This window comes from Gracilinanus agilis, chromosome 6, assembly GCF_016433145.1.
Source record: "Gracilinanus agilis isolate LMUSP501 chromosome 6, AgileGrace, whole genome shotgun sequence".
Classification (NCBI taxonomy): Eukaryota; Metazoa; Chordata; class Mammalia; order Didelphimorphia; family Didelphidae; genus Gracilinanus; species Gracilinanus agilis.
In genome coordinates, this window is record NC_058135.1 from 232114261 (window position 1) to 232141271 (window position 27011).

At 36.9% G+C, this 27011-nt stretch overlaps 1 protein-coding gene across 2 annotated transcripts; it reads left to right on the forward strand.

The window, feature by feature from the left end:
- The first annotated feature begins 201 nt into the window (after positions 1–201).
- TPH1 (tryptophan hydroxylase 1) lies at positions 202–27011 on the forward strand. Of its 2 annotated transcripts, none has more exons than XM_044680668.1 (11): positions 202–264; positions 14809–14946; positions 16325–16508; positions 18430–18530; positions 19925–19992; positions 20157–20353; positions 20842–20977; positions 21899–22025; positions 22138–22233; positions 24352–24485; positions 26477–27011. In XM_044680668.1, exons 1-11 carry the CDS (start codon positions 202–204, stop codon positions 26649–26651), a joined length of 1419 nt encoding a protein of 472 aa, XP_044536603.1. In that variant the 3' UTR covers positions 26652–27011. The 2 variants fall into 2 exon arrangements, with proteins under 2 accessions (XP_044536603.1, XP_044536606.1); XM_044680671.1 differs by lacking the exon at positions 202–264 and adding an exon at positions 3254–3317.

A 27011-nucleotide genomic window follows, 5' to 3' on the forward strand; every position in this document is an offset into this window, starting at 1 on the left:
CTGAGTTCTAAGTGGGTCTGGGGAAGCCTCTGGAACACAGCCAGAGTGGGCGTCAACCACCCCCCTCCCCGCTTCCCTGTCCTAGTCCCCCTCCTTTCTCTTCTCATTGCCCTGCTTATTGACTCTATTTTAAATCCCTCCCAGCCCCGCTGTTTCCTATATAAAGAGACGCAAATTGAATAAAAGGGGTAGAACCAGACGATGTTGCCGCGCCGTGGAGCATCCTTGGACTCTGTTCAGTCAGGACTGCAGCCGCTCAGTGAGGTACCCAGGAAGGGCCGGGTGGAAGAAGGGGTCTGCGGACTGGGATCACTCTTTGAGGGTGAAGGACTGGGGGCTCCCACGCATTCTCTGGGGTAGAGCCTCTGATCATTTCTGAGGCAGAGGACACTCACCCAGCCCTTGGACCTCACGGGCCAGGGTGAGGCTGTCACAGGAGCTTCTCCGCCAAGATATTCGTTCTTTCACTCTATCCAACCCTTCTTTTCTTCCTCCTCATATGAGTTATAGAGATTCTCAGATCCTCCTAAACATCCTTCCCCAAAATACCCAAGTCCCTGGAAAGCAGGATGTGAGCTGAGTTAGAGAGCCTGCCTGGGGAGGAAGCAGGTGCTCCCCAGCTCAGAACTAGTGACAATTTAAAGGAGTATTAGCATTACTTCATTTTCCAGGGCTTTCAGTTAAGTGAAGCTTCTTCTCTAACTGGATTAAGGATAAGAAGTGGGGAATCTAGAAACTGGCCTCAGAACTCAATGGATTTAGAAACTCGTTGCTCCCCCTCCATTCTAACTCAACAGGAGCTTAAATCTATCATCTACTATTCACAGGATCATAGATTTAGAACTGGAAGGGACCTTCGAGGTCACTCAGATTTATTTTACAGATAAAGAAACTGAGGCTCAAAGAATTTCTTTTATTTTTATTTTATGTTATAAAGGTATATTATTTTTTACCAATTACATGTAATAGGTTCAGAGAATCTAAAATGACTTTTCCAAAGTAGTGCAGGTGACATGACTTTACTAATTCCATATTCAAAACTCCTCCCACCATTACCTTGCTGCTTTCTCTTGACAATGGCAGATGTCAGGAAAAAGTGAATCCTACCTCTCTTTGGACTAAAAGAAATAAATACAGTATAAAGGAGTATGTATTCTTTTATTTTATAGTAAATGTGTATGTGTATGTGTCTTTTGAAAGGAAGTGGAATAGCTTAGATGTCCTTTAGTGGATTGATGTGTAACTATTCCTTGGCAGATGGGCTCAAGGATGAGAGTGACAGGGGCAGGCAGGGTTTAAAAGTTAGGAAACCTCATTCTGGTCTCACTTATGCCACCTATTACCTGTGACCCTGGATAAATTGCTGTGCTGATCTGTATGTCAGATTTCTCATATGTGACTTAGGGATTGGACCAAATGGACTACAAGATCCCTTTCCGAGCTGACAGTCTATGTATCTAATGAGTGTAATTTTGGACCGGGGTCCATAGAAGGCTTCTTATGATCATATAATTATTTTGCATCACTGTTAGAATGAAAATATCAAGGAAATGAGAAGTTGATTATGTGAGTAAACATAATAGGAGGATACAGAGGACTATTTTTGAGTACTTCATTCTATCTTGTATTCATGCAACACTCTGATTTCCAGTCAGGCATTTGTAATAATAATGATATCAACTCATATTTCTTTAGTGATAGGCACTATGCACTTTATAAATATTATCTCATTTAATCCATACAACAATCCTGGGAGGTAGGTACTATTATATATTTTACAGTTAAGGAAACTGAGGCAAACAGACATTAATTGACAGCTAGTAAGTATCCAAGGCTAAATTTGAATTCAGGTCTTACCAACTTCAGGCCCAGTTCTTTATCCACTGCACCATATAGCTACACTTATTTTGGAACCATAATAAATATTAAAACTTGAAAATCAACATGTAAAAGAGTATACTATTTTTCTTTATCAGAAAGAAGAAACTATAAATATATATAAAGATAACTGTTACAAATACAATATTAGAATAGTATTGTAAATATCCATGTACATAGAGAGAATAAAATTTGAGTCAAAAGAAAAGAATGGATTTCATGAATTTGATTTCTTATTATCTACCTCACACTGAGGAGGCACTTCATATATACTTCTGAATTGAATCCAACTAAATTGACTTGCATCTTCTAGAATAAAACCTTTGACCAGTAAATGTTTGGTATCTTACCATACAGACAATCTGTTCATCAGTGTGTTATGTGTCTTCCACTTGTAGGTGTTGGAATACATCAATGTACTGTGGGAGAGGATCCTTTGTGGACTGTGTGAGAAAGGCAAATGGAGTCTGAATAAAAGTTGGATAGGCTAAAAAGGTCTCTGAGTTTGATGAATATAAAAACTCATCTCTCTTGTTTCATTTGTAATTTTAGTCAGGGAATCTCTTTTATAAGGGGATTTATTTCAACATATGTTGGAAAGACTCTATTCTGTCAAAGTCAAATGTTTCAAAAGACCTTTCAATTCTTGTTTATAGGGATCTATTGTTTCGGTTTATGAAGTCTCCAAGGGGGGTATAATCTTCACTCGGAGCTTATGTACTCTCTTATCAGCCCTACCAAGAATTTCCTGTTGCTATTATACAATAAAATCATAGCATGTAAGAGCTAGAAGAGACCTTTGACCTTTTGGTCCAACTTATTCATTTCTGTAGATCAGTAAATCAAGGCTCAGACAGGTAAAACGATTTCACACAACTAGTGAGTGATTGGGAGAGTATTTATGACTCCTAGCTCACTGATCTTTATTTAAAGCATGATTTAAATATAGTTTTTCAGTTTCACAAATATTTGATAAAATGCCTACTATGTGCAAAGCATTGTCCTGTATACAAAGAGAAAAACAAGAATTCCTTCTATTAAGGAACTTAAGGTCTTCTAGAAATGGTAGTGAGGAAAGACTTGTAGTGCCTAGACTGAATTGCAAAGTTTGTTAGGACTCACTTATACCTCCAGACTTGGCAAGTGGAGTCAGTGGTCAGACTTTCAGTATTATCACATAGCACACATGGCTTCATTAATTAGCATAGTTTTTTGCAATGGGGGGAAAGACCCTGGAGTTCCTTTTAAAAATCGCTTGTTTATTGCTGTCTTTTGTGTTTGCATCACCTTCATTTCTGAATATATCCCCTTTTCTGTCTTTTGTAATGAAGATTTAAAAAGAAAAAGGGAAAAAGTGGTTCAGCAAACCGACCAAATGGAAACACTAAAATCAATTGTTGAAGGCAGATTATAGAATTGTCTTCTTTTGGAATTTTAAGGTAAAATTTAGATTAAATTACTTCAATAGACCTATGACCTCATAGATTTAAGAGTTCTCATCAATTATGCAAAACATAACCTATACTTGCTTATCCAACTCATGTCCTTCCATACATTCTCCGCAAAGGGATTCATTAAAAGTGTTGTAGACCTTCCTCACTTTTTCCTTATGTTGCCATAAAAATAGGAGAAAAGAGGTCATCAAGGTGATGCGTGATAGGAATACAAGGTAGATTGGTCATGTGGTAAGGGCAAAAGATGATAAGTAGACAGATTTTCTTCATCGCAATGATGAACAGATGAACACTTTTTTTGGCAACTCCTTTGTATGTTTGCCTATTTTATGCCTTGCTTGATATTTATAATAAGAGGGTTAGAGACAGGGTTATTTCCATTGTTAAGCTTTTCAAGGAATCTTGAATAATTTTAATGTGTAGATAGAGATGCTTTATTGGAATGTAGCTTTAAAGATCAGATTTTGTTGTACTGAGTCAAATGCTTTCTTTGTAATCACCAATGGGTCTTATATGCTCTACATCTTTCAGCCAATTGCAAAAAATGGTAACATGGTCCATTCTCAAATATTATTTGCAAAAGCCTATTTGTTTTACTAATATCTTCACTGAGGATTACCTTCATTTATTTATAAATGACTCACATAAAGATTTCTTGCCATCCTCATCTTTTCTCAATTTTGCATCAAAGATACTAGGTGTCAGAGTATATATTGACTTGATATAGATAGTCTTATATCAAGTTTTGAATAGAATTTATCTATTTTTGGTAAGCAACATTTATACATAAAATGCAATTATTTTGTAGTGGTCATTTTGTACTTATAGTCTATAGTAGTATTTATATAATAAAAACTTATAGTCATATTGCAATACAAAATGATGAGATATCCAATGAAATAATGTTTCTTATTGCTTTTGGACAGATAATAAAGCCAACTCTGACAACTAATTTCTTTGCTTCTCAAAGGAAGTAGCTATGTGCCATTCCTTTATATAACCCAAACTTCCTTACTCCTGGTTTTGAGTGCACAATGGAAGAAGTCTTGGAATTGGAGTTAGATGACCTTGGTTTCAATCTTATCCTTACAATTTACTATGTGTGAACTTGGGCAAGTTACTTAACCTCATTGGGTCTCATTTTCCTCATCTATAAAATGAAAGGGTTGGACTAATTCATCTTTAAAAGCCTTAAGGATCTCAACCTATGATCTAAGAATTTCATTACAATTAAGGGACTCAAATAGATCTCAAGATCTTCTCAGCTCAAAAGATCTTTTATTCTCCTGAAAAGTGGCTCCTTAATCTTAATTCTATGTACAATGAGTGCTTCTGAATATGAAGTGTTTCCTTTTGTATGAACATTCCTACATCTTTAACTTCAATTCATGACAAGGTATTTGACTGGCTTCTCTACCCATTTATCTAACATTGTGTACTGGACAAGGATCTTTCATTTAAAGTATCAGTAGTAAAATAAAAGCCTATACAGTGATTAAAAACTGCATTATTTTTAGCACCCACTGCCTTATTTTCTTATCCTCTGCCCTAGTCACATTAGAAGTTGATGAGGACTTAACAAGATTGAGAGATATTTTGTAATTTTTTCTTTGCTTCATGAGTTGTTGTGGTTCACTCCCTTCCCTCCAAAAAAAATCAAGTGGTCAGCCTACTGGTGCTGACTCTCTCCCTACTTAGCTGGGCTAGACCTTAGAAAGTAGACTGAGTTTGTTACAGGGGCCATACTTAAAGTCTTCATAGATTGAGCCTGAAAGAGATCCAACTGGTATAACTTTCAAGAACCTAAGTTCATCTTTATAGCATTATGAGCCATCAGAGTAGAAACTTTTTGAAAGTAAAAAAAGTTACCATTTCATAACTTGCAATTAAAATATGATAGCTTCCTATATCCAAAAAGAAGCTTTTATTTAGAATTATTTAGAATAATTCATGGTATCTAAAATTAGTGTTATCAAACTGCCATTCCAGGAATGCTCAGAAGCGATCTTTTGATCCAAGGAGATAATTTCTTGAGATCTATTTGAGTGTTTTGATTTGAACAATTCTTTGACCCTAATATAAATCTTTTCTATTCTTAAAATATTGCCTTTTCTCTGAGGAAGCACAACTCAGTTTTTTGTTAATGAGATGATACTCAGAAATTATTTGTGCCACTTGAATTACTCTAATGGTAGGGAAGGAGCACGTGGGTGCCAGCAGGTTACCCTGTGCTGATTTACTTATGCTTACCCTGTGCTGATTTACTTATGCTTACTGAGAAAGGTGACTCTAAAGGGTAGGTATATAGAGGTAATAAGTAATAGTTCCAAAGTAAAGAATGGTCAAATGACAGTAACAGGTACAATTCTTGACCCTTGGACCTCCTAACACAACTTGGATTATGAACTTGTAAATGAGCTTCAAAAAATTACTCAATCAGAAAATGTCTTGAATATTCTCCAAGACAGTCACATGTCTTTGTTTTGGGAGTGCATTTGAATTACACCAAGTGAAAAGAACATAGGGTGGAGGGAGGCATATATGGGAAGAATGGAGATGAGATTACCAGGAAGATGCCCTGGTAAACATATGTTCTATTTATTGTGGAGAGAACTTTGAAGGATTTGCCTCTGGTTGTAGCTCTGCTAGAGACCTAGAGTGTGACCCCAAGCAAGTTATTGTACTATATGGAGGGGGAGGAGGAGGAGGAGAGGTATAAGGAAGAGGAGGAGAGGTATAAGGAGGAGGAGGAGGAGGAAGAAGAAGAAGAAGAAGAAGAAGTAGTTAGTAGTAGTTTTAATTATATTTGCCCTTGCCATTAGGGATATATAGAACTCAATTCAAAATCAGGTCTTTCTGACCCCAAGTTTAGTGCTAAGAATGGACTTGGAGTTATAAGACTGAGGTTAAAGCTATAGTCCTGATACTAAATATTTTCATGATCTTGTCTAAGACATTTAACCTCTCTGAGTCTCAGTTTCTTCATCTGCAAAATAGAAATGATAATATTCATGCTACTTTGCTTAGTCCTAATGAAGAAAGGACTGTGTAAAATTTGAAGCATACGTAATAGTTATTCTTTTAGGTCCACTCTGGTATCAGAAAGGCTTAGCCTTTGAAGAGTTAACTATAAGGGAGACAAGAATCACATGTATGAAAACTTTGGTCCAATACTATAGAGTATATAATCAAGTGTTCTTCTGTGTGTTATAGGAAAGTTGGTATAGCTAGTGGACAGAGAGCAGATTTTAGAGTCCCAAAAGATTTGTGTTTTAGGTTACTTCTGCCATGCATTTTGGCAACATGACTTTGAGAAAGTCACTTAATCTAAACCAAGATCTGAAGAACTGCTAGCCCATAGATTTTTTGGGATATTATCAAGAATAGGATAGATGATACCTTCTTCTCCCTATGCCTCTACTGTGTCCAAAAAACTATACAGGAAAAAGACTCAGGGATTGTTTTGGAATTTTTAAAGATATGTCTCCAGATGGTGTTCATTGGATAGTAGCCTCAGTTTACACAGAATATCCCTGCCCACTAAATTCATTGGTGAATTTGACATTAGGAGAAAGGAATGTTCTACACTGAGAGGTCCTAGGGAAGCCATTCTCGGTTTTAGAGTCTTTATTCTTTGTGGTTTTCCCGACACACCCACAACCTCCATAGTAGCCATTGCTTTGCAGTCCCCAGGAGATGTTTGTAACACTGATTTACTTGCACTGGTATCCAAAAGACAATCATAAAACTAGGTCTCCACTTTCAGGGTTACATGGGATTCTGTGCTATTCTCTGGAGAGTGTGTTGTTATTACAGGTGCTAAGATACTAGGATCAAGAAACTTTAGCTCTTGTTCCTGTTCTTCACTCTCCAATTCCCCTTTTATTTCTGCACCATTAATTTGCCAGGGCTCAGTTCTCTCACTATACTCACAACACCTTCCATTAATTTCTACTATATTGCTCACACTTTCTATTTCATCATCCACAAATTCCACTGTCCTGATCACACCTTCATAATGCACTTGCACCCTTTTGTCCATCTAATATCTGTACATTTCCACCAGCTACCTGAGAGTATTTTGAATGTACACCTGATTTTATAAATTCTTACATTGTGTTTAGATCTGGGGTTTGTTAAGAGTTATGACAGCTGGGGCAGCTGGGTAGCTCAGAGGAGTGAGAGTCAGGCCTAGAGACGGGAGGTCCTAGGTTCAAACCCGGCCTCAGCCACTTCCCAGCTGTGTGACCCTGGGCAGGTCACTTGACCCCCATTGCCCACCCTTACCATTTTTCCACCTATGAGACAATACACCGAAGTACAAGGGTTTAAAAAAAAATCTAAAAAAAAAAAGAGTTATGACAGCATCCAGCATTGCAGTTGTTAGTGTAATTAGGTCTTTGGTATGCTGTTAAATCCATTAAATCCGTTGTTGAAAAGGTTATTGTGCCCATAGTTGTTTTGCCTAAACCCATTATAGTTATTGAATGGACTGCCTCAGTTTCCCCTATAATTTTGTCCAGAGAATTTTCCCCTGAACCTACAGTTCTTCATCATGTGGCCCACTCTATTGCATAGGAACCATCTTGCTGGATTCTGTCTAAACTGCCTAGAGTTGAAATTGTTCCTACATGACTTATATGTCTGTAGTGCTACTACAGCTTTAACTTGTTGGATTTCATTGTCTTTTAATTTTAGTTTCAGTTCCTTAATTTCCCTGTATAGATTGTCAATCACATCATTTTTTTTCATCTTATTGCCTACCTCGTTCATCCTGACATAAGTAAGTTGCAATTCGTGTAAGTTCTTCTAGCCCCATAGAAAACCAATCTGGATAGCTGTTTCTTTTTTTATTTTTAAAACCCTTACCTTCTGTCTTGGAGTCAATACAGTGTATTGGTTCCCAGGCAGAAGAGTGGTAAGGGTAGGCAATGGGGATCAAGTGCCTTGCCCAGGGTCACATAGCTGGGAAGTTTCTGAGTTCAGATTTGAACCTAGGACCTCCTGTCTCTAGGCCTGACTCTCAATCCACTGAGCTACCCAGTTGCCCCTTGGATAGTTGCTTCTAAAGAAGTTTCTCATAACTGGACAAGTGTTCTTGACAAACTGGTGGCATATGTGACCTATATAATCCTCTGTCAATAAATCAAATCCTATTAATTTTTCATTGGATTCTATTATATGGTCTAGGAAACTTGCTGGAATCTCTCCCGCTTCCTGCCTAAGGAGCTCAAACTTTGACCAACTTCCTGGGCATTTAGAATTCACTTTCATTGTCTCAATTATAACTTCCCTTGCCATGCACAATTCCCTATAAGCAGATATGGAGGAATATTCCCAATCTGGATTTTCCTCAGGCCAGTTGGGAATTCTGGGATTTTTGTTGGTTTCCTTGATTATTTATTGTTTTTTATGTTTTGTCAGAACATCATCCATCAGAATTTCAAAGTCCAAATAAGAGGGACCAAAGATCTTAATAACCCTTTTAAACTCCTTAACCACTTGCATAGGTTCCTATTCAAATTTTGGAATTCTCTTTTTTTATGGCATCGAGGTCAGCCTAATTAAATCTCTGGCGGGCTTTTACATGCCAGATCCCCATATCTGATGACTCTGTTGGGACTTCTCACAGAGGAAACATGTGTGCAGGGTTTGTTTCCAGTGCTTCAGTTTCTAGTCAGAGCTTAGTTGGTGCATCAGGTTTTTCTCCTCCAACTTTGCTACCTCTTGTTCCACTATTGCCTGAACTGTTGCTTTTGCTTTAGCTAGTTTCTGGTATTGTGTTTCCATGCAGTCTAGTTTAGTAGTAAGGTATTGAAACTCTTCTTTAATGTCATTTCTATTAGTACTATTCCATCTCTTAACAATGGCACTTAGAGCTCTAGTCATTGTATGCAAACAGGCCAGGATCAGAATTAGTAAAGACAGACAAGATATAGTTTGTTGTATTGTCAAAGACAATACAAGTTTTAGAATTTCATAACCAAACAAATCATGTATGTATGCAGGCATGGTTATGAATAAGAAGTTGAGCAGGTAAGTTAGTTGAAAGATATAATGCCATATTGTCTCAGAAAAAAACACTGCCAGCTTTAAGCAGCTGGCTTTGCTGAGTGAGCCCCCTAGAATTCTGCCCACCAGTCTGTCAGCAACTGCTTGAGTTCCATTGGCTACCAGACCCCTGTTGAGAGTGAAGATTCGGAACTGCCAGGTAAATGGGTAAATGGCAGGTGTTGACCAAAAATGGAGTTTGTAGGCTCTGAAATTCCTGTTAAGCTCACCAAATGAAGTAATAGGGTATAAAATGATGTTTTAAAGGAGGATATTGTGGTAAATCACCTCTCCTCCTTAAAGGAAAGCCAGGAGTGACTTCCCTTCACTGGGCCAGTATACAACTACTTGGAGACTAATTTCTCTATAAAAATATATTTACTTGTATTTTAAAAGATATGACTATAAGGATTATAAACAAGGAAACCCTAACACTACAGGGAAACTAAATATCCACCCACACTTCTACGTTTGCCACAAGGCAAAGTCTTCTGGTCTTGATGCTACACTGAACTCCTTATCACTACCCTAAAAACCCATAAACACACTATCTGACTAAATCTAATCTATAACCCTTATAAAAAGTAACCTAATTTTGTTAAAAGTATCTCCAAGTAGATAAGAGTCAGTTAGTCAAACATGTCAGAGGCTAACTGACCAGAGTGTAGCTCAGGCAAGCAGGCCTTCGGTTTTTCTCTTCTCATAAACAGCTCTCAGAATAGCAATTCTGACAATTTCTTCTTCATGATGAATTTCCACAGTGAGGAAAGTGGAAAAACCCTCCAGATAGTTTCTGAGTTCCCCTTCTTTCCCACCACAGCAGAACTAGATCCAGAGAGCAAGATCTCAGTTGGTCCATCTCCTCAGAAGCCAGAGACCAACTGTCAGAACTCTGTCTGCTCTCCTCTCTTCAAAGTTCCAAGCTCACGCACAGAACTCTCTTGCCTCAGTCACTGCAGTTTGAGAGACACCTTTCCAAAATTCCTTATCTTATCAACCTAATCAATATCCATTTTCTATTTCATTCCTATATGCCTCAGGAAACTTTCTAAGGCTATTTTCAATCAACCGATAAGCAATTATTTTTAAGCACTTGTTGGACACTGTGAAAAGTTCTGAGGATACAAAGAAACAGTGAAAAGAGTCTCTACCCTCAATAAATTTATATTCTAATAAGTAAAACAAAATGTTTACAAATAGATGTCTGTAGAAGATAAATACATAGTATATGGAAGGCATTAGTAGCTGTGAGGGCCAGGAAAGGCCTCCTGTAGAAGGTAGCATTTGACTTGAATCTTGAAGTAAGCCAGAAATTCCAAGTTGTAGAAAAGGTGCAGTTCTGTATTGGTAGGTATGGTTCTTACCTGGAGTTTCTTATACCACCAATGAATTCTCAGGTCTTATAAAAAAAAGGAAATGCTCTATAGAACTTCAGAGAGAGGGGAGATAAGTATGGGTTTATGGCAAGGACAGGAATTAGTTGAAGTGTTTGGATAACCAGAGGAAACAGGGAGAAGTATGTCAAAGGCAGAGATATAGCATAGGTAATGGCTAAAGAGGAAGAGAAAGGATGATATGGTCGGGAAACTGGTTTGATTAGAATGGGTCATGGAGCAGTAGGAGATACATTTAGATAAGAAAGATGAGCCTGAATGATATTATTATCCATATTATCCATGTTAGTGCTTTATCCTACTACTAGACAGTAAGCTTCTTAAGGGCAGGGACAGCAACACACAATCTTATTGTAAAGCTCATGCACCTCCTACATGAGAACTTTACCCACCTTTCTTCTTGCCTGCCCTGCCCCAATGTTAGAACCTCCTTCCATGCAATTACCTTGAATTTATTCTCTATATACTCCTGTATGTATATGCTGTCTTCCCAGTAGAATGTCCCTTGAGAGCAGGAATGGTTTCATTTTTGTATTTATAAAATATATATATGTATATATATAAAATTAAATATTTTTATTTATAACTCCAGTGTCTGACATAGGGTAGGCTCTTAATGAAAACTGATTGACTGGTTATTTAAACTTTATATATCCATCAGCACCTGACATGGTGCTTGGCACACAATAAAGGCTAAATAAATGGATGTCATTGTGTTATCCTATACAGTAGACAAATACATAAGTTTAGATTTAAGCAAATAGTTAGAAAATCATAGTAGAGTCATGAGTATGGGGTGACATGATGGTAGTTAGGAAGGGGGATGTTGGCAGTGGCTGCTAGGCTGCAAGAGCACACTGATGACTCAGCATTCAACCTGAGTGATGTAACATTCCTCCTTGCCTTAGGAAAAAGTGGTACAATAGTGGCCTAGGAGAGACCCTTCCAAGAAGCCCATGGATAGATTTCAAGGGGTCTGTGAACTTTGGAGAAAATGAACTTTTACTAATCTAACTGAAATTTAGCATTTCCTTTCATTTGAAAACATGATTCTGATAAATTTTGGAGGGAATATAACAAAATTGGGATTCTAAGGCATTTTTGGTGGAATTGTGAAAGGATCCAACCATTCTGGAAGACAATTTGGAACTATGCCCAAAGGGCTATAAAACTGTGCTTACTCTTTGATCCTGTAGACCTGTAGATCCTATAGACTACCACTGGATCTATATCCCAAAGAGATAATTAAAAATTTTTTAAAATAATATTTGTACAAAAATATTTACAGCAGCTCTTCTTGTAGTGGCAAAGAATTAGAAATAGAGGGCTTGTCCAACAGTTGGGGAATGGCTGAATAAATTGTGGCAGATGATGGTGATAGAATACTATCATACTATAAGAAATGATAAGCAAGATGATTTCAGAAAAAGCTGGAAAGATCTGCATGAACCGATGCAGAGCAAAATAGGCAGAACCAGGAGAATATTGTATAGTAACAGCAATATTATATGATGATCATCCACCATGAAAATTTGGTTACTCTCAGCAATGCAATGATCTGGGTCAATTCTGATAGACTTATGATGGGGAACGCTATTCACCTCTAGAGAAAGAAAGTAATAATGGTTTCATTTTCTATTCTTACAACAATGACCAATATGGAAGTGTGTTTTGCTTGATAATACATGTAGGACCTAGATCAGTGGTTACCAAACGTTTTTGGCCTACCGCCCCCTTTCCAGAAAAAATATTACTTAGTGCCCCTGGAAATTAATTAAAAAAAATTTTTAATAGCAATTAATAGGAAAGATAAATGCACCTGTGGCCATCACCGCCTTCCTGGATTGCTGCAGCACCCACCAGGGGGCAGTGGTGCCCACTTTGGGAATCACTGACCTAGATCAAATTGCTTATCTTCTCTGAATGGGGGGAGGGAAGAGAAGAAAGGAGAAGACTTGGATCTTATAATTTTGGAAAATATATGTTGAAAATTATTATTACATGTAATAGGGAAAATAAAATCTTTGAATTAAACAAACATGATTCTGAGAAAGAGCCCAAAGGTTTTATCAGACTGCCAAAGGAATCCATAACACAAAAAAAGGTACGAAACTCTGGTCTGGTCTAATCCTTTTAAATAGTCATAATTTGTTTTTCTATGTGATTGTTGTGATTTCTATGTGACCCTGTGCTAGGTACTTAACCTCACTTGTCTAGCTCTTACCACTATTTTGTCTTGGTACTGATACTTAGGATTGATTCTAAGATGAAAGGTAAGGATTTAAAACAAAACAAAACAAAACAACCCAGTGGAGTTCTTTCTACCATTTTTCACAGACAAATTATCTTATGTGTGAAGGAGAAAAAGAAATGTCATGAAAGATACTGGCCTTAGGTAGTCAGGAAACCTAGTGATTTTGACATTAACTTGCTTAGTGACTTGGGGGAAAATCACAGCCTTATCCTGAGCTTCTTCATCTGTAAAATGGGGATATTTACATAGGAATATAAATGTACTAGCTCCAGGATCCTGGGGAAATAACTGCTTTTTTCATTGAGTTATTTATCTGTAAAATATAGATCATAATGATACCTACGCTACATGGTCAAGTAATGGAATAAATATGCTTTACAAACCTTCAAGTACTATATAACTGTCAGCTAAAGAAATGATTGTCTAATTGAGTATTTAAGCTAATATATATGGGTTTTGAAAAGTGTCAAGTGCTTTTTTTATTTTTTAAAAAATGCAATGTTTTCCCTTGCTGCCCAGTTACTTTTTAATCGTTATTAATCATTCAAGGCTCTGTGCCTTTTTTCTTAAATGATTTAGAGGTGCCGTTCCAAAGAATGTACACGTGATAAGTTTATTTCTTCTCCCAAGGGGTTCCCCTCCTGGTATGTGGCATGACAAAAACACATGCTACACAGTAACCATGAGTCCATTGCCAATTCTGCATGTTTCTCCACAAAGGGGGCTGGGAACAAACCCAAGAGGTCAGTTGACTCAGGAGAGTTTCCAACAGCTACAACTCAAAGAACAAAATGTAGACTGTTACCATTCCGTAATTCACTCCCAGGAGGGTAAATCAAATTTTCTTCTTGTAAGGAGCCCTGTTCTTGGGTGCCTGCCTCTTACTAATCAATGTGGGCAAGCTGTCTACATTTTCTGAGCCTCACCATTGACTCCAAATTCATTTCTTCTTCCACTGCCTCATCCTATCTCTTTTAGTGTTAGCCAGTTGGCTAGAGCAGTAAGGGGGCAAGTGGAAAAGAAAGGGAGCACAGAAAAAAGCCTTTGTGGGTATGTGCAATATTCTTGATGTTCAGAGAATAGAGATTGTACTAGTGGATGTTCTTTTCCAACAAGATTTTGTTCATACTCTTTTAAAAAAATTTTTACCTTCTGCCTCAGAATTAATACTGGGAATGGTTCTAAGGCAGAAGAATGATAAGGCTAGGAATGGGGGTTAAATGACTTGACCAGGGTCACAGAGGTAGGGAGTATCTGAGGTCAGATTTGAATCCAGGACCTCCCATCTCTAACCATGGCTCTCAAACCATTGAGCCACCTAGTTGCCCTCCTATTCATACTCTTGGACTGTATTTGGGCCACAAAGCATGTGGTGGTAAGATTATTAAAAAAAAAAGCTGGGGGGCAGCTGGATGGCTGAGTAGATTGAGAGCCAGGCCTAGAGGCAGGAGGTCCTAGGTTCAAATCTGACCTTAGATACTTCCTGGATGTGTGACCCTGAGTAAATCATTTGACCCCCATTGCCCAGCCCTTACTGCTCTTCTGCCTTGGAACCAATACACAGTATTCCAAGATGGAAGGTAAGGTTTAAAAAAAAAATTTTTTTAAAGCTACTCACTCAGCAAATGCCTAATTATAGGAAAAGAATTATGTTGGACAAATGTACTATCTTTCTCAAGGAAAAAACAACCCAAATTGATACTTCTCAGATGAGTCTGCCTAGTTCTCCCAAGTGTCTTCTTAGCCATTTATCAATATTTTTGCATTTATTTTTTAGATAAACAAAATTAATTGTATCATGATCGAAGACAATAAGGAGAACAAAGACCATTCTTCAGAAAGAGGTAGAGCTGCTGTCATTTTTTCTCTGAAGAATGAAGTGGGAGGACTTGTAAAAGCTCTGAAACTCTTTCAGGTAAATGATCTTCATATCTTTGTGAAATGGAAGGCTTTAATATTACGCTTGAAACATGCATTTAGGTTTAATTCACTTTCTTCTGAGATGGCATACAGAGAACTCTTAAAAGAACCCTAAAAATAATTTCTTTCCCCTCACCTCCAAACCAACAAACCCAAATCTTTTATTCTTTATAACAAGATGGACCTACCTATCTAAACTAATTTGCAAATAATCCTTAACACATAACCCTTTGCTCCCACCATTCCTGTCCCCTCACCATTACTTGTATATGCCAAGTTCATTCCATCCTTTATCCCTTTGCTCATGCCACTTCCCAGGTCTAGTATGTCCTTCCCTCATCCAAATCCTTTCTACCTTTCAAAGCTCATTTCAATTCTTAAATGTTCCATTAGAACCTTCCCTGATCACTGCCCTCAAGGAATTGTCCTTTAAATTCTGATTATGTTTAGTCTTTATCTTACAGCTTAGGATCCTCTTGAATTATTCTCCCTTTTTCTCTCCCTCCCTTCTCCATCCCTCCCTTCCTTCTTCCCTCTCCTTCTCCTTCTCCCTCTCCCTCTTCCTCTTTCTCTTTCTCTCTCCTCCCTCAATAACAGAGATAAAGACATACATAGATGACCTGATTATATAAAATTTGATGTGACCCCAAACTAGAAGGCACTGAAAATCATTGCATCATAGAGTAAAGATCCAAAAAGATCGTGGTAGGCTAAAATATTGGGCCAAATTGAATATGATAAAATTGAGTGGGTGTAAGAGTAAAGTACTACACTTAGGTTAAAAAAAATAAGTTTTCGTAGTATAAGATGAGGGAAGCATGGGCATACATTAGTTTGTCTGAAAAAAAGATTTAGGATTTTAGTGGGATGCAAGCTCATTGTGAGTCTATAATGTACTAACAGCAACCAACATAGCTAATTCAGTTTTAGGTTATGTAAAGAAAAACATAATATCCATGATTGGGGAGGGAATATCCCCCTGGTCTAATACCAATCATCTCGCAACTGAGGTATGGTGTTCATTTCTGTATTCCTCTGATCAAGATAGACAGATTAATAAACTGATCAATTGGTAGGTTGATAAATTAATATATTAGTTGGTCGATATATGGATAAAGCGTTTATTATGTGCCTAGGCTTGTGTAAAGGACTGGGATACAAATAAATGCTTTTCAAGATTTGGGGAGGGGAAAACAATCAACTCTTATCATTGGGGCTGATATTAGAAACAACTTTGTTGCTTTGCATTTGGCATTTCGAACATGTAAAGTTAATTAATTTTTAAATGATAATAAAATTGACTGTTGTAAATTTAGTCAGAAGATTGCTTATTATTGAATTTCAAATGATCTTCGCTTATTGATTTGAAACAGGAGAAGCATGTGAATTTGGTGCACATTGAGTCCAGAAAGTCAAAGAGAAGAAACTCAGAATTTGAGATTTTTGTTGATTGTGATACCAACAGAGAACAATTGAATGATATTTTTGATCTATTGAAATCTCACACGAATGTCCTGTCTGTGAATTCACCGGAGGCTTTTTCTATGCAGGAAGAAGGTAAATCTGTAAGAGAGAGAAAATACTCCCTAAAAGAACAAACGAGTTGTACTTTAAGCATTCATCAAGCATTTGTTTGCTCCTGAGCATCTTCTGTAGAAACCAGCCCCATTTTTAGCACATTAAGATGGTGTCCTGCACCCCCCACAAAAAAAGTTAAAATTCAGGGGTCTTTGTTCTCCAGGAGCTCCCAGTCTAGTTGGAGGTTACAACACAGACATTCAACTAGAGAATAGTTTCAAGGCAATGTCTGAATAAATGGAAGCAGACACAGTACAGTACAATTCAACCTGTTGATGTATGTGATAAGAGGTCATGGAATTTAATAAAGGAGTTAATCAGAGAAACCTTTCTGGAGAAAGTATGTTTTAAGTTATTTTTGAAGGGACTAGAGTTGAGGTTATGGCATGGTTTGGGGCAGAGGAATGAGAACCACATTGCTTCTTAATGTTATTCTTTGCCTTCATTTCTATGAAAATGAAAAAGAAATGGCTTTTGTAAAGGAAGTCTTCAGTAAGAGAACATTAATTATTAATTTTTCTTATATAATTCCAATTTCTAAATTATCACAGATTTTGATATTTCTCAAGTCTCTATAACCATAATTTCAAAACATTAAAACTACATAAGTAACTTGACTATACAGAGCAGAAATATTTCCTCATTACATTATCTTCCTATACATCATCCAGAAATAATTTCTTTTTTGTTTCTTCAGTGAGGTTTGCCACCACAGAATCAAATTTTTCTATTCTGCCAATTATTTTTGCTACTATGCAGTCCTTTGATTCTATTTTCACAATTTTTTTCACTATCTTAAGCTATTCAGGAACATTCTGCTGTGGTTCCATGCCCTCTTAGGAAGCATAGAGTCTTCTTTCTCACCATGTGTTGATTCATTTTCCTTTGTCTTGAAATATGCATTCACAGATGCCTGGATTCATTTAGATGATCTGGAGATCATATTCCATTCTGTTATTAATATTTTTCCTATTGTTTTACCTGCTTATGTTGAACTTTTTTAACTGAGTTTCCTTTTTCCTGAGATCTTGGAAACTTTGTTTCTTTTCCTTTATATTCATTCCCCTATTCTTTATCTTCTGACTCCTTCAAAGTTTAGTTTTTCCTCTCTGCTTCCTTCCATGCTGAGCAATTCATGCTTCACTGATCTTGGTCTTTGCTCCAGATCACCTTTGGGGGGGGGGACCAAACAGACCATTAGCTACATGCTAGACCTGGTAGACATATACATAGATGCATATACACACACACACACTGGCATCCTGGTCCAGTTCTCTCTGTCACTCTGTTCTCTGGCTGACCATTGTTGTAGCACAGAGGGCTGCTATGCAGCAACATCATCTTGGTTTTGAATGGCATATAGGGTCATAGAACTAGATCTTGAAGTGATCTTAGAGGATGTCTAAATTGAAAGCCTCATTTTTACAACTAAGGAAACTGAGGATCACAGAGACTTAGCAACTTAGTTAAGGCCATTCAGGTAGGAAGTGCCAGAGATAGATAGAATTTGCACCCAAGTCTTCTCTCTCCAGAGCCAATGCCCTTTCCATTGTACCATGCTGCTTCTTGAATACTTTTCTCACAATATCCCTGTGAAAGAGGCATTGCAAGTATTATAATCTCCATTTTAAGGATGAGAAAACTGAGTCTTGAAGAGGTACTTGTCTGAGGTCATATAATTAGGTAGTACCAGATCTGGGGCCATCCTGACTTCAAGTTTAGCACTCATTCTATTGTACTGCCCTGCCTTTCACTACACCACATACCCTCTTAGGTAACTGAAGATGCTATCTAAAAGCAGAAAGTTTATTTATTTATTTAATCATACATTTATTTTTATTTTTATTGTAGTGCCTCATTGAAGCCTATTGCTTCATAGTTTGGTTTTGTGTACTTGCAGATATGGAGAGTGTTCCCTGGTTTCCAAAGAAGATTTCTGACTTGGACAAATGTGCCAACAGAGTTCTGATGTATGGAGCCGAGTTAGATGCTGACCATCCTGTATGTTAATTAAGGCAGAAGTTTTTTGCAAAATCGACTTTTAAAATTCACAGGAATATTGTTGAGAAACCAACAGGCTATTTCTAATAAACTAGATGTTTGTCTGATGCTTGTTTGGGAGGGAAGGGTTGGTTTTTCATGTTAACAAGCTAAGTTGCTACCCATATGATAAAATATAGGAATATTGCATGACCTCTCCTATTCCTAGATGGCCTTATACCATTGGACCCAAAATACTTTTTTTGTTCTGAATTATGAAGGTGAAGGCAGAGATAAAGTGCAGTAAGGAGATGAGGCAAATATTCAGATGATTTTGACCCCAGATTCCTGGGAGTCTATTTTGAGATCTGAAATGGATCTCAGACAACATTTGCTTCAACTTCTTCGTTTTACAGACAATGCCTAGGAAAGTTGTGTTTTTCCCGATATCATGCAGGCAATAAACTAATGGACAGCTAGGTGGCACAGTGGGTAGAGTACTAGGTGTAAAGTCAAGAAGACCTAAATTCAAATCCAAACCTAGACTCTTATTAATTGTGTGACTTTGGGCAAGCCACTTAACCCTAATTTCCTGAGTTTCCTTATCTGTAAAATGATCTGGAAAAGAAAATGGGAAGACATTCCAGTAACTTTGCCAAGAAAATCCCCAAAAGGGACCACATAGAATTGGACACAACTCGAAACAACTGAACAACAACTAAACTTCAGAGATGGAATTTGTAACCTGATGGACTGAACTCCAGAACTAGAAAGCATTAACTGTACCATGCTAGTCATCTAGTTCATTCCCCCCATACCCTTTTTTTTTAGATTGGAAACTAAGGTCAAGGGAGGTTATGACTTACCCAAGGTCAAAAAGGTATAACTATCAGAGCTGATATTTGAGCTCATATTCTATGAGAGTCCAAATGCAAACTTCAGGAAAAAATAATATCTGTATAAGGTCGTGTTTGATTATTTGTTACCTCTGAACTTGAGAAAAGTTTTCAGATGAGTAGTACAATGGCTAGAGGGTGAGGCTTAGAGTCAGGAAACTCTAAGTTCAAATCCAGCCTTATACACTTACTAGCTAAGTGACACTGGGCATTTAACCTCTGGCTGCCTCAGTTTTCTCTTCTGTAAGATGAGGTTAATAATAGCACCTACTTCTTAAGGCTGTGAAGATAAAATGAGATAATATTTGTAAAATATTTTGCAAATCTTAAAGTGCTACATAAATATTATTGTTTTAATATTTGTTAGCCAATATGGTAGTTAGAATAAAAATATTTTAAAATGTGATTATAAGAAACTCATAATATATGGAGATGATTGTACAATTTTTCATCTGATATTGGCATGAAACTGAAAATATTTTAAAATATTGAAATATATTTTCTCTCTCCAAATATCAGGGTTTCAAAGACAACATATACCGTAAAAGACGCAAATATTTTGCAGACTTGGCTATGAATTATAAACAGTAAGTCTATGTGAAAAAACATAATCTAATTTTGAGACAATAGTGAAGTAACACATGTAGAACAAATAGTCCTTGTTTACCAATTAACTAAATTAAAGCAAGTAAAGAAAATGTTTAGTATAGATTTCTAATTCAAAATAACATCCATGTTTTATCTCATTTAGTGGTGACCCTATTCCTAAGATTGAGTTCACTGAAGAAGAGATAAAGACTTGGGGAACTGTGTTCCGAGAGCTCAATAAACTCTACCCAACCCATGCTTGCAAAGAATATCTCAAAAACCTACCTTTGCTATCCAAACACTGTGGGTATCAGGAAGACAATATCCCTCAACTGGAAGATGTCTCACGCTTCTTAAAAGGTAGCATGCTCATTGTTTAGTGTCAAGAAATACCATACTCCATTATTTGCTTAATCTTAGAAGTGTAAAACTTCCCAAAGAAGAATGAAGAGAATAAAAAACGTTATGTATCTTTGGTATCACTGTCAGAGAAGAAGTATTGAGATCAATAGGACATTTTGATCTGGAAAGCTAGATGCTGCAATGCAATAAAGAACTGAACCTGAAGTCAAGAAGATCTAAGATAAAATCTAACTTTAGGCACTGAAAAGTTGGAAACCCTGGGCAAGACACTTAACCGTCACTTGCCTCAGTTTCCCTATTTGTCAAATGGGGATAATAACAGCACCTCTCTGCTCAGGAACAAATGAGATAATATTTGTAAAGTCCTTAGCACAGTGCCTTTCACATTGTAAGTGTTATATAAAAATTATTATTATTATCTCATCCAGAATGGAAATATTCAGGGCTCATGACCTCTTCTTGAACATTTCTTCATTAAATTTCAGAGCGCACAGGTTTTTCCATTCGTCCAGTTGCTGGCTACTTATCTCCAAGGGACTTCTTAGCAGGTTTAGCATTCCGTGTTTTTCACTGCACTCAGTATGTGAGACATAGTTCGGACCCTCTCTACACTCCAGAACCGTAAGTATTGTTGCTTGAGGGCAACAAAAATCCTCATTCTGTAGAATTCAGATATTCAACAAACATCTTTGCAGCATAAAGGGGGATGCAACATAAAGGGACAGAATGGGGTCATGAAGACCTGGATTCAAATTCCACATCTCAGACACTTCCTAGCAGTATGTCCCGGGCAAGCTGCTTAACTGCTTCATGCCTCAGTTTCCTCATCTGTAGAATGAGAGGATTAGGAACATTGACCTCCAAGATCCCTTCCAGCTCCAAATCTATGATCCCATGCTCCTTGCTGTGCTTTAAGTGACTCCCTTGTAATTATATACTAAGTCAATGATGTTGGTGGAAGGAATTTTCATATTGGGAGTTTTCTACACTGATCCCTTACACTAGCTGTGGGCAGTTGGATGGCACACTGGATAGAGCACTGGGTTTGGAATCAAGAAGACTCACCTTCCTGAGTTCAAATCTGGCTTCAGACACTTAGTAGCTGTGTGACCCTGGGCAAGTCACTTAACCCTGTTTGCTTCTAGTTCCTCATCTATAAAACGATCTGGAGAAGGAAAAGGCAAACATTTCCAATATAATTATTGAGAAAACTCCAAGTGGGGTAATGAAAAATCAGGCATGACTGAACAACATATTTTGATTTAAACCATAGATCCTTTACCTCAACAAAATCAGTGACATTTATGCCCTTTGGGATCCAATGCTGGAGTAAATATCTCATAATTCATTAGAATAAAGTCCATTGAAACTATTTTTTGACTCCTAAGCTATTAAATATCCAGTCTTACCTTATGGGATCGAATTAAAATAATATTAAAAAATTTATTTTTCTTGAATTAAACAGTCAACAGTTACACACTTGTATTCTGCTTTGTCATTAATTATCATGATGTGATATCCTTAATTCTATTTATTTTACAGGGATACCTGCCATGAACTCTTGGGTCATGTCCCTCTTCTGGCTGAACCTAGCTTTGCTCAGTTCTCCCAGGAAATTGGCTTGGCATCCCTTGGAGCTTCAGATGAGGCTGTGCAAAAGCTGGCTACGGTATAGATCTGACTCTTTTAAGATGATTAAGTTTGGTGTAAGAGCTTAAACAGAGCAATTTGGGAACTAATTTAACATATATCTTTTTGTGTGTATGTGTGTTTTTTTTAAGTGCTACTTTTTCACTGTGGAATTTGGTTTATGTAAACAAGGAGGACAACTGAGAGTTTATGGTGCTGGCCTACTCTCTTCCATCAGTGAACTCAAAGTAAGAACCACAATTATTTGCATTTTTAAAAATCCTTTTATAAACAAGACTTGAAGTATTTATGTGAATTAAATAGACTCCCATTATGGAAAGCACATGGAGGGACACTCAATATATCCTTAGGGCAGCAGTTATATGAAGATCCTAGATAGCTTGAGCTACTGTTTTTCCAGCAGGATTATTAAAAATTGCTACCATTATTCCTTAGTTGGCATCCCAAGTTTTCATCTACATGTATCCAAGATAGATGTTCTTTACTGTTTTTTAATGTTATTTTTTCTTTTGTTTTTAAAACACATGTAAAAAACAATAATGCTTTCAAAAGCATGATATACAATAAAAAGAATTACAAAGGAAGCCAATTATATTAAAATATAGTCATCAAAATATTTTTTAAAATCCATGGACCCCAAGTTAAGAACTCTATAATTTAGAGGAATCTAATTGGAAGATAAGAGATAGTATTGCATAAGAAAATGGTCTTGGAATCAAGTGGCCCTGGGTTTAAATCCTGCCTTAGATACTTGCAAATTGTATGACCCTTGACAAGACATTTACTTCCATCCTAATTTCTAGATACTTCAGCCAATTTAATTCTACAATAGGAATAGTAAAAACCTGTAATTTAAGAAAATGTCTTATCTTATATTGGATAAGGAAATGAAAGCATGATGTATCTCTCATGTTGTTTCTTACCTGTGAAATGGAGAGAGGATTGGACTTCATGGCCACAAAAATCCCTCCCAAATTTAAATCTATGATACTATTTGCTGATATTTGAGCTAAAGAATATTGATTAAAGTCCTTTTGAAGCTACCTCTTAAGTTGCTAAGTGTGGATCTCTTGAGGGTAAAATGTTACTTTATAATAGAAATAATTTATATTAATCTCTCCATACTCAACCTAGAAAATCATCTATTTATAGTATTAAAACAAATAAGAGAGGTCATTTAGTAGGAAATGGATCTGTTTTAGAATCAGAAAGACCTCAGTCCAACTTCTGATTCTGACACATGCTTAGCTAAGTGACCTGGTCAAGTTTCTTAGCATCTTTCCACTTCTGTTTCCTCACTTTAAAATAGGAATAATAATAACACTTACCTGTGAGTTTCTTGTGAGGATCAAGTGAAACACTATATTTAAAGTACCTTGCAAACCTGAAAGCATCATATTTTTGTTGCTGTTCAGTTGTTTTTCAGTTGTGTTTGATGCTTCATGACTCAATTTGGGATTTTCTTGGCAAAGATACTAGAGTGGCTTGCCATTTCCTTCTCCAGCATATTTTACAGATGAGGAAACTGAGGCCAACAGAGTTAAGTGTCTTGTCCAGGGTCACAGAGTTATTAAGTGTATGAGGCCAAATTTGAACTTAAGAAGATTAATCTTCCTGACTTCTGGTCCAACTGTCTATGTACTGCCCCATCTAGCTGCTCCAAAGCATTATATTATTAATCAAAAATAGATTGAAAGTGAAGAATACAGTGAGAATTCTCTATATTGATATAAAATACAAATCTGGACAAAAAGAAACCGACACAAAAACCTGTATCTGATGTCTACCTTGGGCAAGTCAACAAACATTTAAGTACATACTATGTGCCAGGCATTGTGTTATACTCTGGAAAAACAAAGAAAGGCAAAAGAGTCCTTGTTCTCAAGGAGCATGCAGTCCAATGAAGGCAAAAACATGCAAACAACTAAATATGATATATGTGTTGTATGCATGCATATATGCATGTGCGTGTGTATATGATAAATTGGATGAAGTTTTAGAGGGAAGATATTAAGATTAAGGAGGTCTGGAGAAGGTTCTTGTAGAAGACAGGAGTTTAGATGAGACTTGAAGAAAGCCAGAGATGCCAGGAGGTGGAGATGAGGAGAGCAAGTCAGTTCACCTCCCTGGATCTGAGTTTCTTTATTTGTAGAATGAAGAGGTTGTACTGCATGGCCTCTGAGATCCCTTCCAGCTCTAGAGCTATGATCTTATATTTCCTAACATGAATTTTTAAAATTTCTGACATTTTGTGCAATTTAATTCAACAGAAACTTTTTGTAACATGTAATTTTCTTAGAAATGCATTATGGGTTCTATTCTTTGATTCTGGGTTTGTTCCCTAGCATGCACTCTCTGGACAAGCCAAGGTGAAGCCCTTCGATCCTAAGATCACCTGCAAGCAGGAGTGTCTCATTACCACTTTCCAGGAAGTCTACTTTGTTTCCGAAAGCTTTGAAGAGGCAAAGGAGAAGATGAGGTAGAGTCTGTCTGTCTCTTCCCTCGTTGTCTTCTACAAAAGGCAGACGATGGCCATTTAGAGTGATTAGAGAAGGTTATTAGATGATTAGGGGCTTGGGGACAATACCTGTTCTCACTGTTACATCATAATGAATTTTACTTTCATGCAGATGTGATCTCCTGTGATCCTGGTTGGATTCTGGCTGTTCTCTTATTCATAATAAAGTGCTTGAGAGCTTTTAGAATCCTTGGAGAGTCAACTACATAGAGAGAATCCAAGGGTAAAGATACCAACCAGATCATTTTCTAGAAAGTCTGGGACCAGTGGGTGCCTTTTTTGCTTTAGATTTCCCCACTTTTTTGTCATTTTGTTTGTCATTTCTCCATCCATCCATCCATCCATCCATTCATCCATCCATCCACCGAATAAGCATTTATTAATATGCTCTACATATATATGGGCCAGATAGGTACAATGGGTAGAGTGCTGAACCTTGAGTCAGGAAGTCTCATCTTCTTGAGTTCAAATCTGACCTCAGACACTTATTAGCTTTGTAACCCTGGGCAAGTCACAACCCTATTTGCCTCAGTTTCCTCATCTGGAAAATGATCTAGAGAAAGAAATGACAAACCCATCTAACATCTATGCCAGGAATACACCAAGTGAGCATGAGAATTTATTTTTCATATACTGTATTAATTCCTATATATTAAGGGGAATAACTATGTATTCCTTTATCTTGGATCTAGGTCAAAGTTACCATCTAGTCTGCTGCTTTTTGCATTTTTTTTTGGTCTTTAGGAATCCCAAGGAATATCTTTCCTTTTAACAGAGATTGATTAATAAATGCAGGGGAGAAGGGCTCTTTTCCTGCATATGTGAACTGTCCACTTGTGGGGATGGGGGATGGATAGGTTGATGGACCACATATTAATTGTCACCAATTAAAGATGTCTGGGGATGTTCAAGGGAAGGACTGAATAAAGAGCTCTTAAAATCTATTTATTAAGCTGCCTGATCCAGCTTAGGTTGTCCCTGGTCATGAGAGAGCCATAAGAAACCTATATCACTCTATCAGTGCAACATGGAAAATGGCAGGAATTCTACCCTGCCATTTTCCAAGTTACATCAGTTATGATGCTGGCCTAACCAATAACCTGAATATAATCAACAAGTTTATATTCTTAACCCCAAAATCAGTCTGTTGAAATAATTTTAATTATAAAAGGGGTCACAAAGAGTCTGACATGACAGAAAGGACTGAATGTCAACAAAATATGCCATATACCAGGGATTCGAAAGTGAAATGGTCCTTGCTTTTACAATCTTTAATTCTGGGAGGGAAAACAATAGATATCTAGAAAATTAAACACAAAATATATACAAGTAATTTTGGGAAAGAAGGGAAGACTCTAGATCTGGGTACGTATCAGGATAGGTTTACAATATAAGGTAGTGCTTAATTTGGGTACTGAAAGAAACTAAAGATTCTGTGATGTGGAAATGAGAAAGGCATGCATTTTAGGCATAAGATTGGACCTATATTTGGGCATAAGAATAGATTTAGAGGCTTTTCTATTGTAAAGATTAAAATTAATATACAATGAGCATTATATTTTATAAAGTTTATTAAAAATAACTAAAGTAAAAAAAGCTAACTAACCAAGCTGGGGTGGCAGGGAAAAAAGAGGCGAGAGACGGAGTTACCCAGAACTATATACAAAATGTGACCACTGCAACATAGTGGAGAGATTAAAAGGAATTCTGGGAAATGCTAGTAGAATTCTTGGGAAAGTAGTTCATTCCCATTTATACATTGTATGGTGAATAATGGCAAATCAAAAATATGTGTGCCTTTTTTAAAAGAAATTTTAAAAGAAAAGAAAAGAAACTGACTGCCCATTAACAATGATGGTATCAAGAATTTTGGTGACACATATTTGTATTTTAGGTGGTTTTCTTCATCCTTTCTAGGAATTAATTTGTTCTCTTTGTTGTTATCTCTTTAGAGAATTTGCAAAAACTATCAAGCGCCCTTTTGGTGTGAAGTACAACCCATACACACAAAGTATTCAGATCCTGAGGGATACCAAGAGCATTGCCAGCGTGGTCAATGAACTTCGACATGAACTTGACATTGTCAGTGATGCCCTCACTAAAATGGGCAGACATTTGGGTGTCTAAAGCTAGAACAATATTCCTTATCTACTCAAGTGTGATTGGTTCTAGGTAGAATTGGACTATTCCGAGGACATTTGGATATTTCCATAGATGGGATAGCTCATGGCATTATTTTTTTCAAGAGTTCAGTGATGGTGGAACTATCTGGTTACCAAACATACTTGTTAACCTCAATGTTGTCACAAAATGTCATTAATCATTCCCTGGAAATTTTTATGTAAAAGCTCTACCTACTTCATTTGTGTGGATTTGTCTGGCTCCCTAGGCATAAGTAGTTGAATCCTAGTTCTAGGAATAGGAAAAGGGATGTTTTCTCTACAAAATAATTTTTCTCCTTTAAGTAAAGTAATGAGGTTTTCTGTA

Bases quoted from the DNA above. Each gene is read 5' to 3' on its own strand.
- TPH1 (XM_044680668.1), top strand. From the start codon at position 202: ATGTTGCCGCGCCGTGGAGCATCCTTGGACTCTGTTCAGTCAGGACTG. The intron at 16,509-18,429 runs GTAAATCTGTAA...GTGTACTTGCAG, and splicing joins TTTTTCTATGCAGGAAGAAG to ATATGGAGAGTGTTCCCTGG. The intron at 20,354-20,841 runs GTAGCATGCTCA...ATTAAATTTCAG, and splicing joins TGTCTCACGCTTCTTAAAAG to AGCGCACAGGTTTTTCCATT.